Source organism: Rhamphochromis longiceps, linkage group LG9, assembly GCF_057381845.1.
Source record: "Rhamphochromis longiceps isolate RC_006_pf linkage group LG9, R_longiceps_female_GT1.1, whole genome shotgun sequence".
NCBI lineage: Eukaryota > Metazoa > Chordata > Actinopteri > Cichliformes > Cichlidae > Rhamphochromis > Rhamphochromis longiceps.
Genome location: NC_140565.1, coordinates 17,831,529 through 17,850,911, shown reverse-complemented (window position 1 = coordinate 17,850,911; position 19,383 = coordinate 17,831,529). Strand labels below are relative to the sequence as shown.

The following is a 19,383-nucleotide window of genomic DNA, read 5'->3' as shown; positions in this document are numbered from 1 at the left end:
TACAAGTATCAGTGTACAAGTATTGTGATGACAAGTTTGACCACATATTTATACTTAAGTACAGCTCTTATCTGTTCGGAAAAACCTCCCAATAAAAATGTTTGTTCCTGTTGTTCCTGCAGAATTTAATATTTAATAGTGACGTCTACTTGACACTTTTAGTTCTTATTTTCGAAATATTGCAGGTGCTCTTTCTCTCTCATTGTATGTAACTTTAAATTTTGCGTCTATCTTTTTTTTATTTCATTGCATTTTTATTATTTAGTTTTATTTGAGTAAAATATTACACGAAATACAATCACGTGACGGTTGTTATGGTCGTTTCCCTGCCGTAAAACTCGAACCTCTGTAGGGAAGTAAAACTGTTATGACAGGAGCCAGAAGTGTCGTTGGCGCATGCGTTAGCAGGTTAAGCTAGCCATTTGTCTCCCAGGTTTAAACTGTCGTATGATCAACACCCTGAGATGTAGCGTTCCCCCCTGGTTTCTTGTGTTACATTAGACATACACAGTGAATTAGAAACCTTTGTGTACTGGCGAACATATACTGGACGCGAGAAAACACAGCGGAGCGAAGATTTACGTTTTAATCTGTGGGGAAACCATTTTATGATTGTCAATGCAATTGACCCATAAGGATATTGTCGTCTCGCTAGCTTAACTGAGCTAGCTAAACGATACTGTCCGTGTCGTGGATGGGTTCACGGTACAAATTAGTCGAATAACAGACGGTGACCGGTGCTTAGCGAGCAACATGGATACTGCTGAAGAAGGTAAATAAAAAAAAATGCCTCTAGTAGCTTCTTTCTCATCAATAGCTAGCATTAGCTTCACAAGTGCATCGCCTCGCCGACCGCTGAGCTGGCCTGCTAATGGTTAAACTTAGCTGGCTGGATGTAGCCAGCTAAGACGGGAGAAAACGGTGTTTTAAAGCACACGATGTTAGCATGTGGGGATAGTGCAATAAGTAGCGGGGAGCGTAGAAAGGACCAGAATTTACCAGTGATGTCATCAGTTTCCTGCTGTGTGCTCTGTTTACATAAGCCACGCTGCTGGTGCAAATATTTTTCTAAATGTTGCTTTTAACTAAATATCCTCTATTACTGTGCATATATTTGTATATATGACACCACATACACACCCTGTGACACTTGCTCTCGCGTCTGTTTTGCTAACCCTTTGCGAAGAGGATCAGACATTCATTGAAATTGTTGTGTGTTTTTGTTTGTGTGTAGCGGATATTTGTCGCGTGTGCCGCTCTGAGGGGACCCCAGACAAACCCCTGTACCACCCTTGTGTCTGCACTGGCAGTATCAAGTTCATCCACCAGGAATGGTAAGTGTGTTAGGCTGTCTCTTCCTCTTTCTGTCAGCTTTCATTGTGACCTTGTGAAGAAGTAGTTCTCAGATCCTCCCAAGGAAAACTTTCTCTTTTTTATGTTAAACATTTAAAAGAAAAAAAAAATCATACAAACAGCACGGTAACCATGGTGTAACTAATTAGATTCAGAATGTTCACAGATGCTGCCTTAGTTACTGCAAGACAGTCATTTATTCTTACTTTTCCCATAACTTCCCTAGCCAAGGATGTCAAACATAAGGCCCGGGCCCCAGAATTGACCTGGCAAAGACTCTAATCCGGCCCACTAAAAGGCTTTGGAAACTGTGATTGAGTGCATAACTAGGAATTACTGTTGGATTGCCCTTCTTTTCTTCATATAAAGACTTCTCAGGGTTTGAACGTGTACCTAAATATTTCACATTAATAGAAAGGGGAGTTTCGCTGGTCTGGCCCACTTAAGATTAAAGTGCACTGTATGTGGCCCATGGTGTAAAATGATTTTGACATCTTGGTTTTAAGCTAGGAAGTCTGCTGACTCACAACGTAAACAAGCGGTTGTGAAAGCTTCATTCAACCCAGTGTTGCTAAATCAATGTATTGCACATGATATAGCATTGTTCTTTCATCATTTTGTTCTTGTGTCAATATTAAATAGTTTTCAAAAGGCAGTTTTGTAATCAGATCATTCCAATATGGTGCGCACATTTGCCCTTGATTTGAAAATCAAAGTAATCTAGAAAATGAAATTTCCTTCCTTAGTTTAGGTTGTGTTTCTTGAGAACTTCCTGAAGCACAGGTTAGGCCCTCTCTGTAGTGGTAACAATATTGTATGGCAGTATACCATATTACAGGTCTTAGGTGAGAAATTTGCATTGTGAAAATTAAAGATGAAGGTATTTTGAAGTTTGTGAGTGTGTAGAAGAGCAAAGCAAAGACCAGACCTGGATTGTTTTGCGTTTTTTGAAAGGTTTGCTTAGATAATGTTATTCTTAATGTTGTTGTACTGTAGGAATCGACTGATGGTAACTCCCTTTCATGACCCATATGCATATTAATAATAATGCTACATTTCAGTGTCCCACTAAGCTGGAATGGTGTTATTATAGACAACATACTATACTATACAAACACAGATTGTTGTTAATTAGTGTGGATTTTACAATGAAATATTTTTATTACCCCACAGCTGTAAAAGACTGATATTGTCAGTCTGATACTGAAGTATATTAATACTGGGTATTGTTACTGTAAAAGCGCTTGAAATTGATACCTTGGATTTATTTACTAAAAAAAATGGAAGATTTCAGCCACAAGGTCTAATAGGGCTGTGCGAAATGACCAAAATCTCATATCCCGATATAAGACATCTATCGCCCCGATAACGATATAAATCACAAAAATTTACCATTTTCTCTAAATTCTGTGAATTTCGGGGAGCTCCACAGCTCGAAGTGTTTCCAGCTGGGCGTCGTGTATCTGGAGTCGAGTGTTTTAACCGATGCATGAAACTATACATTTGTAGACATAAGTTGTAACGGTCGCCGTTTTCTTTGTGAGTATTTATTACACGACGTGCTGCGGGGAAAAGCCTGTTCTAACGTTTGAGTCTTAAGGTTTATTTTTTAGCACCTGGCGGCTCTTTGTTGCTTTTCATCCGTAAATACTCTGCATACTCTTTCACGTGATTCAGTTTATTTTGAAAAGTCTCAACGGGATCTTGAGCTTTATTGTAAAACGTTTATATGGAAAATAAACAAGCGGACACATTGATGTTTTACTGTCGTTGTTGCTAACGACAACGCATAAAAACAGTCGCTTGTCCGTCCATCGTGTGGTTATATTAAATATAAGAGAAAGAGAGAGCTTTAAGACATTAATATAGCCACTACAGTGACCATCAAAACGATGAAAAAATATTGCCGTAAACAGTTTATTTTACGACACCACGAAACAAACGATAGCGTAAAATGAAACGATAGATGGTTTTATATCGTCATCCGATATATATCATTATGTCGAACAGCCCTAAAGTCTAAGGTCAAATTTTTCTGAAAATCTTGTGAATGCAATAACTCAAGAACAAAGTGACATTCAAAGTGATTTTATATTTGCATCTACTAAAAATCCTGGTTGAGTTTAAATCTAGTTGACCATGATCTCAAGCTGAGAGTAAGTTTTCTGAAAATCTTGTGCATGTCATAACTTGAGACCAAAGCAATGTAGGGTTTTGAAATTTATACCAGGTGTGTCTATAAGGAGTCTGAGAGGTAGCAAGTCTCACAGTGACGGATTCAGTAGTCCCAGCTGCGCTTACATTTTCATTGCATCATATTGGTGGCAGTGTTACTACTATTGTAGCCATGGCAGTGGTATCATGAAAAGGTTATGTTGGGTCAACACTTCAGACCTTTGGAAGTGTCTGGACTTGGACTGTTCTTTAAATCTGCACCGTTGCAATCCTTTCTATTGGCAATTGAATTTATCTAACTTAATCCAAATATCTCAAACTGACCAAATCTGAAGACACCAATTAAAAAAATGATTTTTTTTAATGGATTATTTCAGGCTTAAAATGTCTTAAATGGGATTTGAAAGGACTTCCTAAAAAATCATGCCACTTTTTGGAACCAAAAATTGGCATGATTTACACTAGGCATTTCAGGCCCTGAAGGTTAAATAATACACATTTTCACAGTGGGAAAAATGTCTTATATTGGGACACACATAATACATTGGATGTAACACATGAATATGTGTATGAAGCTGTTTTTCAATCCAGTCATTATTCATGTGCTCAAAATGTGAAAATAGAGCACAAATATTACATAGTTTTCATCAGTTTTCTTCATTCTTTAAATGTCATTTTACAGTTTGGTCCAGTGGCTGAAGCACAGCAGGAAGGAGTACTGTGAATTATGCAAGCACAGATTTGCTTTCACACCAAGTAAGTCCTTGTGACATTAACAGATAATCCATTAAAATGCATTTTGTAGCCGCAAGCCTCCAATTTAGCCTTACGGAGGGGGCCATATAAATTGTTTGTTTGTTTTTCTGCATGTGATTATTCATTAGTTGGTGCTGTTTTCATTTAGTGTTACAGAATAATCTAAATAGCTGCTATCAGCGAAAAAAAGAAAATGACCAAGCACAAAAGATAATTTGACTCTGGTTCACTCTTTCCCATCTGTCCTCTTCAGTCTACTCCCCAGACATGCCCTCACGTCTGCCCATCCAGGACATTTGTGCCGGCCTTCTTACCAGTGTGGGCACTGCCATTCGCTACTGGTTCCATTACACACTGGTGGCCTTTGCATGGCTTGGTGTTGTTCCTCTCACTGCATGTAAGTATCCACAGACATGAATACAAGGAGAAATTATCTTTAAAACCCCTTTAAAAAGAAAAAAATTGTCTAACATGTATAAGTTATTTATGAAATCATATTTTTGTTTTAGCTTTTAGAAGTACTGTTATTTTAGTGTTGATGACCAACTTATTTAATAGATTTGGGAGCAAATATTCTTTATAGGGTGACCCTCTAAATGTTTTTCCTCATCTGCTGTATGTGGAAATGTCTGTGCACTTACACGCATTTACAAATTTCCCCTTTCTGGGGTGTTAAATACAGTCAAAGTAACATATAAGGTGTTCATGTTAGCTAATGTTAAAGAGCATTATAGGTTTAGTGTCACTACATACATAACAAGAAAGTGTGTTCTTTGTTCCAAAACATGTAAATCCCTCTCAGTACTTAATGTAAAAATGTAAGCCTGAACTATACAAATTTTCATACAATAGAAACGGGTAGATTTTAAATATGTTTTTTTTCCCCAGGTCGCATCTATAAGTGTCTTTTTACCGGCTCTGTGAGCTCTCTTTTGACACTGCCGCTGGACATGCTCTCTACGTGAGTGATAATGCTTTTTTTATCATCAACTGTAGCACAAAATATGCAAAACCTGATAGAGATCAAGATTGTTAGCTTGTTTATTTTCTTTACTGGACAGCAGATGAGTAACAGAGGATCATTTTTATTGAATATGTGCTATTGTTTTTATTCCTACAGGGAGAACCTGCTTGCAGATTGTCTACAGGGTTGCTTTGTGGTTACCTGCACCCTATGTGCATTTATTAGTCTGGTATGGCTCAGAGAACAGATAGTCCACGGTGGAGCCCCCCAGTGGTTAGAACAGCACCAGCCACCACAGCCCAATGCTGCCGGACAAGCCAATGAGGTACTTTGCTGGACTGATTACTAAATTAGATTCTTAACTGGATGGTATAATTGTGTTTCATTGAGGTTTAAAATGACACAGTAAAAAAATCTGATTTATGTAATTCACTTAACTGCAAATTAAAAACATGAGCTATTTAAATGCTAACCAGAATAACATGCTGCATGCACCTTACACATTTATGACAATGTGTGTAATTACCATACCACATCCTGCTGTAGCAACTGAATCTTCTGCTAATTATCCAACTCATAATCAACTTAAATTATAGTGGTGGGACAGTTCATTGAAAGTAAATAGAAGCAAATGAGTAAATGTTTTTACTGTGTTTGGATGGGTTTTTTTAAACCCCCAGCTGTAAAAGGTTGATGGGATATTGTCGTCACCCTGTTGTCACATGTGGGTGAGTGTTTTGGAAACCCAAGTTTGTGATTACAATAAGTTGAGTACTAGATGACATAGGATTTGGAAATTCATATCATAAGTGCAGCTACTAAAAATCTCAACCTCAACATCAGGGGTCAAGTTTTAAAAAACATTTGTGAATCCAATAACTGGACAAGAAAGTGAACTAGCATTTTCAAATACCCTATCTTAGATGCATCCACTAAAAACCTCAGGATGAATTTGACTCCTGGGCCCTATTTCAGGAAGCCGGTTTAGTGCAAACTCTGAGTAAGTATACCCTGAGTTAACGAAAACTCTGGGTTTTCGGTTTCACAAAGCGAGTTTAGATTAATTCTGAGTGAGTTACTATGACGACACACTCCGTGACGCTAACCTGCCCCCTAGCAGGTTTACTTCAACTAACCCTGACCTTCTCCGCCTCTTTGTCGTAAACCTGACTGTAGGAAGTGTCAGACATGGCGTGCTCCTTCCTTGAAGAGCCAGTAGATCGTGAAGCCCAAATTCTCCGCAGAGCTCTCCGCTGGGAGAGAGTGATTAGAGCGCGTTCGGACATTTTATCATTTCCTGATGATTTCCTGTGTGAACGTTACCGTTTTTCAGCACAATCTATAATTTATTTGAATAACATCCTCAGGCCTAATATTGCTCATGTGACACATCGCGGACATTCTCTCAGTTCTGTACATATTATTTGTATTGCACTTCGGTTTTTTGCAAACGGGAGCTTTCTGTATAATATTGGTGACGCTGAGCACGTTTCCAAGGCTACCGTCTGTCGGGCAGTCAGGAATGTTACAGTTGCACTGAAACGTCTCCTGTACTCGTTTGTGGTGTTCCCCGGTCACAGACCCACAAGATTTATCAAAGAGGGATGCCACAAAATTGCAGGTATCAGGATGAACGAAACTTAATTCATGATGTGGTGATACTTGAACTACTACTTAAATTTTACATTTATTTTCACGGTTCCCAGGCGTGATTGGCTGTATAGATGGTACTCACATTCCAATCATTGCTCCTTCAGTAAATGAAGGAGACCATGTGAACAGGAAGTCTTTCCACAGCATTAATGTACAGGTACATAGTTCCCTGTAGCATTTCAAACTAACAAATTATTTCATTATAGTAATGGATGCTAATTTGTGTTCTCTGCACTGTGAAGATCATATGTGATGCTGCCAACATTATCACAAATGTGGAAGCCAAGTGGCCAGGCTCTGTGAGTGGTGGTGGTGGAGGACCTCCACCTGTTTTTCAGGCCTCCGCTTTTTTTTCTGTTGGCTATAACGGGCCACATTTGAGCATACAGAGTAAGCAAATATGTACTTGTATTGTGCTCAGATAATTTCAATAAGTGCTTACAGAAAGAAAATTAATGTAGCCTCTAACTGCAATTGATTTACATCGGACAAACAGACCGAGCACTATGGCTCATAATACAATTACACCTTACCTGTTTGGACTATATTTTTATATTTCATTTTTACTTGCTGCCAGGAACGTTTGGGGCCTGTTGGGTTGCACCTGCGCTCACATCACAAAATAAAATGTATAAAATACAAAATAAAATAAAATATAATAAAATAACGTGTTAAATGGGTGGAAATCCCTAGATCAATGTTTAAATTAACACTCACGCATTGACTCTGTCGGCTATGTTTTGCCATGCATGCTCCCTTTCTTTTGCAGCTGAGGCTGTGTTACTTTTTTCCCGCAGAATCTGCATGTTATCGGCATATGCTGCCATCAGAATTTCGGCCTCAAGCGCTGTAAAATACATTGACCGCGCCTTCTTTCCCTCCGTCTCCATGGTGACTCGCTTAATCTGTGCTCCACTAATCAGGGCTTTATGTATCCTCGTGCGCACGCTTCACTTGGGGTTAAAGCAACTCCGCGTTGACTGAACTAATTGTTATCAGCCTTTCTGAAACCGAATATTCCGAGTTGGACAGTTCGGGGTTACTCAACCCTGAGTATCGTTTTTAACTCTGAGTTTTCTAAACCGGCTTCCTGAAATAGGGCCCAGGTGTCAAGGTCAAGTTATCTGAATATCCTGGTAATGCAGCAGGTTGAGAACAAGGAGACGTAGGATTTTGAAATTCAAACCATAGGTGCAAATATCAACATCTCAAAAAAAGTTCAAGTCCGGTGACCTTGAACTCAAGGTCAGAGGTTGAGAATCACCTAGAATTGTCAAATTTATATGATGGGTACATTTACTAGTAGGTGGAGGGGTGGCACTGGCAGCTGCTAGTATTTTTATTTTCCTTCAGTTACACACATTGTGGTTGATTGTGTTATAGATAATTAATATACTAGACAACATATCGTGATTTCATTACATGATAAGTTACTCTGTTTTTTGAAGTTATGCCCCTTGTTCCCTCTCCCCCAGGCACAAGCTGCAGGTCAGGCAGCAGCTGGTGATCCCCCTGCGGCCCAGCCAGCACCTGCTGATCCTCTAGCCCAGAATGAGGCAGAGCCCGAGCCTCCTGACGTCCCCCAAGAGCAAGGCGATGATCCAGAGCTGGAAGAGGAGGCAGCAGCTGCTGAAGATGCAGACCCCAACAATGGTGCACAAGGTGGGACTTTATTATTTCTTTACTTAACTTAAGATGTATGCATTTTTTTCAGCTAATTAAAATTATATATTGCAAAAAGTGATTCTTTGTTAAGGTAGATTTCACTGTCAGATACATCAGTTCTTAAGTTGTAAAGTTTCATGAATGCAAAATACAAATAATTTCAAAAATGAAAATAGAAATCCTCTCCGACAGCCCGACAACCAAAAGCATGTTTAGTAATGGAGTAAGAGGTTTTTGCATTTTTCAAACAGCAGGTTTATGGAAATGCCACGAAACAAACCCAAGAGCAGGAGCACTGCCATTACAGCATACAAATGGGTCCCAAAGTGGCCTCATTTGTTTGCCGGTTTGCCAAAGCATCACAGTTGATTTGGGAACAATATAACACTATGTCAAATTTTTGCCCCATAGCCTTGAAATCACACTCATTTGTTCAGCTTTGTTAATGGACTGATTTTTGCATCAAGCTAAGAAGAAATGCTGAAAATAAATTGCTATTGTATTATACATTACTCTAGCTGTTGGCTGTCACTACAGCTAAATAAATTGCACAGAAAAAGCCTGACAGTTGCACAATGTTCATGTCAAACTAACAGATTTTCCCAGAGCAACATCAATAATGTAACAATAACTGTTTCAGCAGAGCGGGGAAAACATTGCTTTTCGTTTACTATTTGCAACAAAAGCAGGACAACAAGAAAAAATGTACCACCGCAGAATGATTTGCCTGAGTTAACACATGATTTTGTTATTCTGTGACTATGTCTGACATGTAGGGAGATAAACTGATTGTTTTTATATCGATTATGTTTCAAGTTGGTGACTGTTTTTTATTAGTCTACAAGGCGTTTTTTGTCTTTATCTGTCTGTGTAGATGACATGAATTGGAATGCTTTGGAGTGGGACAGAGCAGCAGAGGAGCTCACCTGGGAAAGGGTAACTGCTGCATAACATTCACAATCTCCAGGCACCTATTTATTAGTATGTAGCTGTTGTCTTCTCTCTTTTCATATTTATACACAAACTATTTCAATTTTCCAAACAGATGCTTGGCCTGGATGGTTCACTGGTATTTTTGGTAAGTCCTAATCTAAATAGATTTCTCTAAATAAATCTTACCTTCTGAAACTCAAGTAAAGATCGGTGTCTTTGTCTTGTAGGAGCACGTGTTTTGGGTGGTGTCTCTCAACACACTGTTCATCCTGGTCTTTGGTGAGTAAACTGAAACAATGATGCAGCATAACCATGATCATAATAGTCCTTTTTCTGACATCAAAATGAATCCACCGTATAACTAATACAGTAATAAAGATGTCTTCTTTTTTCCCTTTCATTTAGCATTTTGTCCGTATCACATCGGCCACTTCTCTGTTGTTGGTCTTGGCTTCGAAGAATATGTGAGAAAATGCTTCAGTCACTTTATAATACAATTGCATGTCCCTTGATAATATCTTTAATTTTCTGATTACAACTTTGTTTTGGGGGTTTTTTTTAGGTCCAGGCTTCTCATTTTGAGGGCTTAATCACAACAATCGTTGGCTACATACTGCTAGCAATGACTCTCATCCTGTGTCATGTATCCTTCCATCGAAGTTCATTAAAAGCCCTGATGATGCCTAATCCAAACCTAATCTATCAGTCTGGTGCATGCAGGCTGTAAAATAAAATAAAAATAAAAGTATGAGAAAGGGAACATGAGGTAATTCAGGTCTGTGCAAATAAGAATATATGTGCAGTATTGATCCTTAATGGCCGTTTTAGGGACTGGCTGCTCTGGTCAGTTTCCAGCGCTCCCGGCGTCTCCTTGGAGTCTGCTACATTGTTGTCAAGGTAACATTGACTGCATTTTTTTTTTCTTTGTGTTAGTCATGTTGATACTGGCGTTTTCACTCTCTTATTATCTAAGATTTTGTTTGCAATCATACAATAAAGATAGCTCTAGCCATTGAATAGGTCCCTGGATTGTTATAATATACAAGTACAGAACTTCTGTGTTAAGTATTTCATGTATCACTACTTGTCACAGAGGTTTTTAGTCTTTTTTGTGTTTACATTTAATGTTAACTGATACTGACAGCAGCCTTTTCTATCCTCACAGGTCTCTCTGCTGGTTGTTGTGGAGATAGGTGTTTTTCCATTGATCTGCGGATGGTGGCTTGACATCTGCTCTTTAGTAAGAGACAAATTCTTTTCATCACGTTTTCACTACATCTCTGTTGCTCTTGGACTTTTTGTTTTAATTAAACTGATTGAGTATTTTAGCCTGGGGGTCCATACTCTAATTAACGTACTTGGCAGATGTGATCGTTAAGTCTGATGTTTTATAGGGATAAATGCGTAAGTTTTCTTCTATCTAAAAGCGTTTTCCGAGCACCAGTGACTGAATATCTCTTGTTCCCTGTGAAATTTCAGTGAATACTCCTATTTTATTCCATTTTCATACATTTTGCCAAATGAGAGGGATGGCTAATACCCCGCAGAGGCTCTGTCACAACACCTTTAAAGTGGCTTTCAGCAGGCCTGCTCAGCACACAGACAAAGCCAGATGCTTTAGCTCACCCAGTTCATACATTCATCAGTGCACACAAAAACAGAGAACAGACTGGTTTGGAGGACTGGGGAGTGAGAGAGTACCAAACGCCTCTATGCTGTGGCTGTCACTCTCTTTGTTTGTCAGAGAGTTTGTTTGTGCTAACACTTACTAGAACAAAGTCTCTCTCTACCACAACATTGGCTTGCATAGTACTTATCCAAATCATAACACGGCAGTTAATATATATATATATATTTTTTTTCCTGATCCTGTTTTCCAAAGCCAAACAACCTTCCTCACAACAGGTGGTGCAGCTTACACAGCAGAAGGGAACCGTGTCTCATCTGCTCTGCAGCTGTTCGCCTGTGAAACAAATTAATTAACCCTGAAAATGGCCAGTGTGGTGTAAGCAGCTCTTATTGCTTTGCAGTCAAAAGAAAGTTTCACATTTTGTATTTACAAGCAAATTTGGTTTCCGTTTCAATGCAGTTTATCTGCAGTGTATATATCTACATCTAAACTATTTGTCCTATGTTAGCCTAAAACGTAAACATTATGGTTCAGTGCAAACATGCAAAAAAATCTTTCTTAGCTTTATATAGCAGAGGGTGAATCCTTTAAAGTATTTACATTTAGAAAAACATGAAGTTTAGAGCAGCTTTTGAGCAAAAACAGGTGATCAAAGCATCATCTTAGACCCTGCTTTTATTTGATTCATCCTGCAGGAGATGTTTGATGCCTCGCTGAAAGACAGAGAAATGAGCTTCAAATCAGCACCTGGTACTACCATGTTCCTGCACTGGCTGGTGGGAATGGTCTATGTCTTCTACTTTGCATCTTTCATCCTCCTGCTGAGAGAGGTAAGAAAAACAGACTCTCAAATGCATTCAGTTAGGGAAACAAGGACTGTGAGTGCTTCAGGTTAATTTTTCAGATGATAGTAAAGAGGAAAAAAGTCTTCGGCGCTCTAAATCATTCCACCTTCTGCCTCCATTAGGTGCTGAGACCTGGAGTGCTCTGGTTTCTGAGGAACCTCAATGATCCAGATTTTAACCCAGTGCAGGAGATGATTCACTTGCCCATCTACAGACACCTGCGGCGGTTCATCCTGTCTGTGGTTGTGTTCGGCTCAATTGTCTTGCTCATGCTGTGGCTTCCCATCAAGCTCATTAAACTATTGCTGCCCACCTTCCTTCCCTACAATGTCATGCTCTATAGGTAAGCAGCGTACATAACAAAGATATAGTTTACTTATTAATAAACTGTGTGAAACCTGCTGGCCTGAAATGATCTGAGAAACCACTTCCTGTTCATACCAAAGTGGAAGTATCACCACATGTGAAAAAGCAAGATTTGCAGTTACAAATCCACTTGAGTTTATGCTGTTTGACACTTAAAGTAATAGAAAATGTTTAGTCTGGTGTTTGTTAGATAAATGTCTGTGTCTTTGTCACTTCTTTCCTCTCAGTGACGCTCCTGTCAGTGAGCTGTCTTTGGAGCTGTTACTGCTTCAGGTTGTGCTTCCAGCTCTACTGGAGCAGGGACACACTCGCCAGTGGCTCAAAGGCCTGGTCAGAGCCTGGACAGTCAGCGCAGGATATTTACTGTAAGCCAAGTTTGAATACACACCCAAGGCAATGATATTTCCTGACCGTCTGTAACTGTGTCACCACTTTGTGTTGTCTCCAGAGACCTCCACTCCTACCTCCTTGGCGAACAAGAGGACAATGAAGCCAACCAGCCCGTGAACAACAACAACAATAACAACCCTCCGCATGTTCATCACAACAACAATAACAACCCGGCACCAGCTGTTGGTGAAGGGTTACATGCAGCCCATCAGGCCATCCTGCAGCAAGGGGGACCAGTGGGTTTCCAGCCCTACCACCGACCTCTTCGCTTCCCTTTAAGGGTGAGAAAGGCTTTTTTCATATATGTCTTTAAGGAGTGCACTTTACAGATAGATGTGTAGGGAAGACCAGGATACTGTGGTTCTGAAACTAAACAGCTTTTAGAGATATGAATGGACAGCCATCTTTGACCATGTCTTTGAGTGTAGTCTGTAGTGCTCTAGCATGTCTTTTAGTTTCACTGACAAAGTTGACTGACGTCCAGGTTTCTTCTCATGCATGAATGTGATATAATAATTGAAGGGCTCTTTGTGACTTTCCAGTGGGTCCCCCCCCCCCCCCCCCCCCCCAGATTTCTGATGTTTGCGCCGTTTTAGTGACCACAATAATGCAGAACTATTGCCAGCTGCCAAAGCATCTGTGTTTTTTTCCCTTGCTCTTATTTGTATCGCACACACAGACATGTTCATTTGAAATAAAGAAAAAAGGTTGTCTTTAACACTGGAACCCTGAGAGGTTGTTAGTTTTTATTCAAATTGCAAGTAAGATTTGACAAAGCAAACCCCTAAACATGCAAGATGTAGTTTTACATATGATTTATATTATTTAATTAAGGGTCATAGTCCTCCACGCTTTAGAACAAAGATAGAGGCTGTTTTTACAGATAAAACAAGTCTTAAAATAAAGATGTGTCTCCTGTAATTTGCGGTTTCTGAGTCAAATTTTGAAATCAGCCAACGCCCTAGCAACCATTTACTGCCCATCTGAGCCTGCACAACTCTGTCATTATGATCTTCATCTTTCATGTTAAACACCCTAATCTCTGAGATCCTGTTTATACTAGCCTTAGCTTATGCAACCGGAGTCTGTAAAATAGAGCTTTGACTTTGCAGCATGTCCCATCTTGTAGCTTTTAAACTGAAATGTGTCCCCTTTTCCCCCAGATTGTGCTGCTTATAGCTTTCATGTGCATCACTCTGCTGGTGGCTAGTTTGGTGTGCTTAACCCTACCAGGTGAGATGTGGTACTTTTCATATACACAAACACATCATTTAAAAAGTACAGTTCTTTTTACGGGCAAACATAAGAGTTGCTGTGGTCAACTTTGTTTCCTCACAGTTTTGTTTTGTTTGTTTTTTTACAGTATTCACTGGCCGCTGGCTGATGTCTTTCTGGACAGGAAATTCCAAAATCCACGAGCTGTACACAGCAGCATGTGGTCTGTATGTCTGCTGGCTTTCTATCCGCGGGGTCACTGTTCTGCTGGCGTGGATGCCACAGGGACGCACTGTTATTGTACACAAAGTCCAGGAGTGGACACTCATGGTGAGCATCAGTGAGCTGACTGGGTTGTTGGCAAACTTCGAAGTTGGGCAGCAGAGGGTTGTGCTAATTGGTTGCTCCCTTTCCAGCTTTGACACTGTGTTTTTGTTAAATGGATGTAACTGAGAATGAGCTCTCATTAGCTGTTATCCTAAATTACCAACTTGTTCATTGAAGTAGCATTCCCAGCAGATTAACCTTTATAGTGCCGTATATGTTTCCTTATCTGCAAGTGGCATCTCCTAATGATTTTTTTTTTTCAATACCCTAATTTGCTTCTGTAGATCCTGAAGACCCTTGTTGTGGCTCTGCTGGTCGCTGGAGTCATTCCTTTGCTACTGGGCCTGCTGTTTGAATTAGTCATCGTGGCTCCGCTCAGGGTACCCTTAGACCAAACACCCCTTTTCTATCCCTGGCAGGTAAGGATTGTATGCATTTGTGTTTCTTTTCCCTAATGGGATCTTGGAGGTTACTAAATAGAGCTTAAGGAGTTCTCACACTTATGTTCATCCATTGAACTTGTCTGCAGGATTGGGCTCTCGGGGTTCTTCATGCCAAAATTATTGCTGCCATCACTCTCATGGGCCCTCAGTGGTGGCTGAAGACTGTTATTGAGCAGGTTGGTACTGGACACACCAAATATCCAACTGATACACTGTAAACATTTTTACAAACTATCAGACTCTTGACTACATAACTTTGAAAGGGTTTTATTCTGTTGACTCACAGTGTGTAGTTTGCTAGTCTGTCTTCCCTATCTCTGTCATGTCTGTTTCTTGGAGATGAATTAAATTAACTGTTTAGTACATTATAAAGTGTAAACTCTTTCTCTAGGTTTATGCAAATGGAATTCGCAACATTGATCTCCAGTTCATCATCCGTAAACTGGCAGCTCCTGTCATTTCAGTCCTGCTGTTGTCTTTATGTGTGCCATATGTGATTGCTGCCGGGGTGGTACCGGCTGTAGGTGAGTATCTCTCTGCATATGGATCTTAAGGCGTCACTTGAAGAGTTTCCTAACCAAAGTAGGACTTTCTCATTGACAATATACAACACATTGCAGTCTTAGTGGCAAAAGAAATGGAAATTACTAACGGTTTCCTCTAGATTTAAGCTTTTTGTGAGTTCAGCAATAAACCAGAGGGGGAAAAATGTTTTAAAGGATGAAATTATAACCTCCGCACTCTGTCTCACTTCCCATTATTTTCTAAAATCACAATATTTCGGTCCAACCGACCATCATCAGTTACAAAAAACGATGTGTACAGTCGTGGCCAAAAGGTTTTGTCAATGACACAAATATTAGTTTTTGCAAAGTTTGCTGCTTCAGTGTTTTTGTGACGTATTGAAGTATAATTGCAAGCACTTCATAAGTTTCAAAGGCTTTTATTGACAATTACATCACGTTTATGCAAAGAGTCAATATTTGTAGTATTGGCCCTTCTTTTTCAAGACCTCTGCAATTTGTCCTGGCGTGTTGTCAATCAACTTCTGGGCCAAGGCCGACGATGGAAACCCATTCTTTCATAATCAATGCTTGGAGTTCGTTTGTCCACCCGCCTCTTGAGGATTGACCACAAATTCTCAATTGGATTAAGGTCTGGGGAGTTTCCTGGCAATGGACCCAAAATTTCAGTGTTTTGTTCCCAGCACCATTTAGTTATCACTTTGGCCTCACTTTGTTCTTCACCAAACTGTCCTTGGATAGTTGGAAGAAATTGCTGTCGGAGGATGTTTTGGTTTGGCGAAATTGTGAGTGACCCCACTCTCTTGAATGAGAAGCAGCCCCACAGATGAATGGTCTCAGGACATGGTAGCCTCACTTTTTTCTTCTCCAGGCTTTTTTGCAGAATATCAGTCTGTCCCCCATTAGGGACAGACTGAAGCCTTAATAGCAACAACATCCTTGCCTGTGAAGCCCTTTATATGCAACACAATGATGGCTGCATGGGTTTTTTTGTTTTGTTTCTGTTTTCTTTTTTGCAGGTAACCAAGGTTAACAGGAAGAACAATGATTTCAAGCATCACCCTCCTCTTAACACATCCAGTCTGCTATTCTAACTTAATAGTCAAGACATAAAGATCTCAAGTTCTGTGCTCATCAACATTCTCACCTGAGTTAACTAGAAGATTGAAATGATCTCTGCAGGGCCTTTTATGGTAGCAATGAAATGCAGTGGAAATGTTTTTGGGGGTTAAGTTTGTTTTCATGGCAAAGAAGAACTTTTCATAACATTCAGAGTATATGGAAACTGCTGTCATAAAAACGGAAGGAGCAAACTTTGTGAAACCCATTACTTGTGTCATTCTCAAAACGTATGGCCACGACTGTACACAATCACTCACACACAATAATATGTTCTCTCCCATTCATCAAGTAGAATTCAATCATCCAATCAGGGAACACTTTACACATTTTTACACATGGATGCTATTAATTAGATAATGAAACTAATAAATACACTGCTTTTGTAATAAAAGCCTCCCCCAAAAAAGTGGCAGATTGTGACCTACCTTCTGATTTGTTTGGGCACTGAACTGGTGATAAATCTGCCACTTGGACTTGTTATTGGAGATGTACCGTCACTAGGTAATAATTCTAATATAGTTATCACCTAATTTAACATAACTGGTGTCCCCAAAATATCACATTTCTTCTCATCTTGATGGAGTTAATGATAGGAATAATGGGAACTCTTGAAAAATCATATAACTGAGTACAATTATGCTTTGTTTTTGCAGGCGTTACCCCAGAGATGGAGATTCTAATGCAGAGGAGAATCTACCCCTTCCTCTTGATGGTCGTCTCACTTATCGGCATCCTCTCCTTTCAGATCCGACAGTTTAAACGTCTTTATGAACACATCAAGAACGACAAGTACGAAACTTTCAGCACTCATCAGTCTGGAGAAAGCAGCATGTTTTTTTTGTTTTGTTTGTTTGTTTTTTTTTAATTAAGTTTGTCTTATATTGACAACCTCCCCCCCCCCCCCCCCCCCCCCCCCCCCCCCTTTTTCTTATGTATCATTCGGTGCATCATTATAAAAACAAACTGCAGCTTTAATATAGAAGGTTAAACACATTGTTCAGACTTTTTGCTCTAGTTGGATATTTTTGGATTATTGTTTCATACTGTGTGTGTAGCCTTCAGTTAAGTGCATAAAAATGAATAGTAATAATGCTGTAATAATCTGTCTTTGCAGGTACCTGGTCGGCCAGAGGCTTGTCAACTACGAACGCAAAGCTGGCAGAGGAAGCTCAATCCCACCCTCCAACCCTGTCGTAGAATAAATATTTGTGTCACATGATGCCATGTTTGTTTTTTTTGAACCCATGACCCTGCGCACATCTCGTCCAGCCCATGGCCTGTCTATTTTTTTTGTTTTTTGTTTTTTTGGGGGGGTGGGGGGTTCAGCTCAACCCTCAGACTGTAATCCTTGAAATCACCTGTGATTATTGCTGGACTTTATGGGTGTTATTCAAATTCATTTCATCAAAGTCAGGATGGGAAAACTTAGTGTAATAACTGGACAGCTGAGTAATCCCCTCAAACAAACAGAATAGGCAGGAGCATTAAAGTTTTCATTTGAAGCCCAACATCTGTATTGAAATTCATGCCTTGCTTTATAAAGTGCTGCCTGATTTAAATGTACATGTGTAAATACTTTGGAAGGGGACTTTGTCTTAAAGGACCGATGTGGATTAATGCAATGACCATTGTACATCTTAAAAGTGTATGTATAATTTATTAAATCAGAATGACAGTTTATTTTCTGTTGCATCTTTTCTCACGGCAGATCAGTGTCTGCGATTGATTAACAAGTACATCTGGGTTTTAACAGAGGTAGAGACTTTTCTAACTTAAAGGTTAAAATAATGTATAAATTGCTTTGCTCAGACCTCAGTGATTAGATGGATTTAAAAACAAAAGCCATTGGCCCTAATCTTAAGAGTATTCATACATTTTGTTGTTATGGAGCCATAAGAGGTATGAATTTATCCCATATAACTGTGCGTATGTTTAATATGTGATTAGAGGTGGTGTGATTTTCTCATCCTTTGCTATGAGCGTGGAATTAAGTGCAATTCCAAATTTTTCCTTTAGAACACCAGGAATCTCTTCATCTTTAAGTTCTGTGATGGTTTCCACCACATGCCTGTTCTCTTCTGTTGGGAATGTGGTGGTGATCAATCTGTGGCCTATATAGGTGAGCCTCCCGCCAGGTCTCAGAACAGTGCAGAGGGACTTGCAGAAGAAGATGGAGCTGGGGGAGGTCTGGTGGTATTGGCACATCTCAGTGAAGTCCTCCTTACTCCGACGTTTAAGGGTGAACTTGTAGATCTCCTTCCAGTCTCCATCTACTCCTCTGTTTTCTTCCTCTTGCCACTCCACAAAGTGCATCTCCAGGTCCTTCCTGATCCGGTACACTCGGTGGCTCTGCTCCTGGGGGTCTTCAGTGTCCAGTGACAGCGGGACACTGAAACCGGGAACCCCGAACCCGACGTCACACAGCCATCGCCGGCCCTCAAGTTCAACCAGTAGGATGAAATGGTCGAAAGGTGGCCCGTAGCAACCCGTGAACCTGTTCTTCACCTGGCCTGAGAGTATAGTCACCTGGAAGCCCAGTTCGGTCAGCAGCCAGCGAAAGAGGCTGTTGTTCTCATAGCAGAAGCCTCCTCGGCGATGGTTCACGATCTTGTCGTACAGAAGGGGGAGGTCGAGCTGGACTCGACCCCCGCTGTGCACCGTGAGGTCCTCAAACGGCACCGACAGGAGGTGGCAGGTGTGCAACGTCCGCATCACCTCCAGGCTGGGCTCCGCGGGGCCCGTAAACCCGATGCGAGCTAAATATTTCCCCAAGTCCATTTCCACGGAAGTCATTTTCGCTTCTGGTTATGGCGTTTCTATATACTTAAAGCAGGTTTATTCCCGTGTTTCACTTTGTGTTTCTGTCCGGCTGTGAGCAATATGGCGTATTCAAGGAAGTTCAAAGAACAATGCCTACTTTAAAAAAAAAAAAAAAACTTACGAAAAACTTAGTAAAATCCAACCTAAATAAAACTCACTGCTTTTTATTTCAAAATGCATTTGAAAAAAAAAAAACCCACAC

General features: G+C 40.1%; 2 protein-coding genes across 2 annotated transcripts; one reads left to right on the top strand and one right to left on the bottom strand.

Moving 5' to 3' along the window:
* The first annotated feature begins 401 nt into the window (after nt 1-401).
* Nucleotides 402-18,041, top strand: LOC146662128 (E3 ubiquitin-protein ligase MARCHF6-like). Its single transcript, XM_085418582.1, has 25 exons — nt 402-772; nt 1,235-1,334; nt 4,211-4,284; nt 4,538-4,681; nt 5,173-5,245; nt 5,405-5,573; nt 8,377-8,563; nt 9,441-9,502; nt 9,612-9,644; nt 9,727-9,778; nt 9,905-9,963; nt 10,062-10,142; nt 10,328-10,396; nt 10,665-10,739; nt 11,825-11,959; nt 12,097-12,317; nt 12,568-12,705; nt 12,789-13,011; nt 13,894-13,963; nt 14,094-14,275; nt 14,557-14,691; nt 14,802-14,891; nt 15,107-15,239; nt 17,015-17,150; nt 17,476-18,041. The coding sequence occupies exons 1-25, from the start codon at nt 754-756 to the stop codon at nt 17,561-17,563; spliced, it is 2,748 nt and encodes a 915-aa protein (XP_085274708.1). The 5' UTR covers nt 402-753; the 3' UTR covers nt 17,564-18,041.
* A 139-nt stretch (nt 18,042-18,180) lies between these two features.
* Nucleotides 18,181-19,240, bottom strand: LOC146662127 (arylamine N-acetyltransferase, pineal gland isozyme NAT-10-like). The gene has a single exon (XM_085418583.1). The coding sequence runs from the start codon at nt 19,152-19,154 to the stop codon at nt 18,294-18,296; it is 861 nt and encodes a 286-aa protein (XP_085274709.1). The 5' UTR covers nt 19,155-19,240; the 3' UTR covers nt 18,181-18,293.
* Nucleotides 19,241-19,383: the final 143 nt, after the last annotated feature.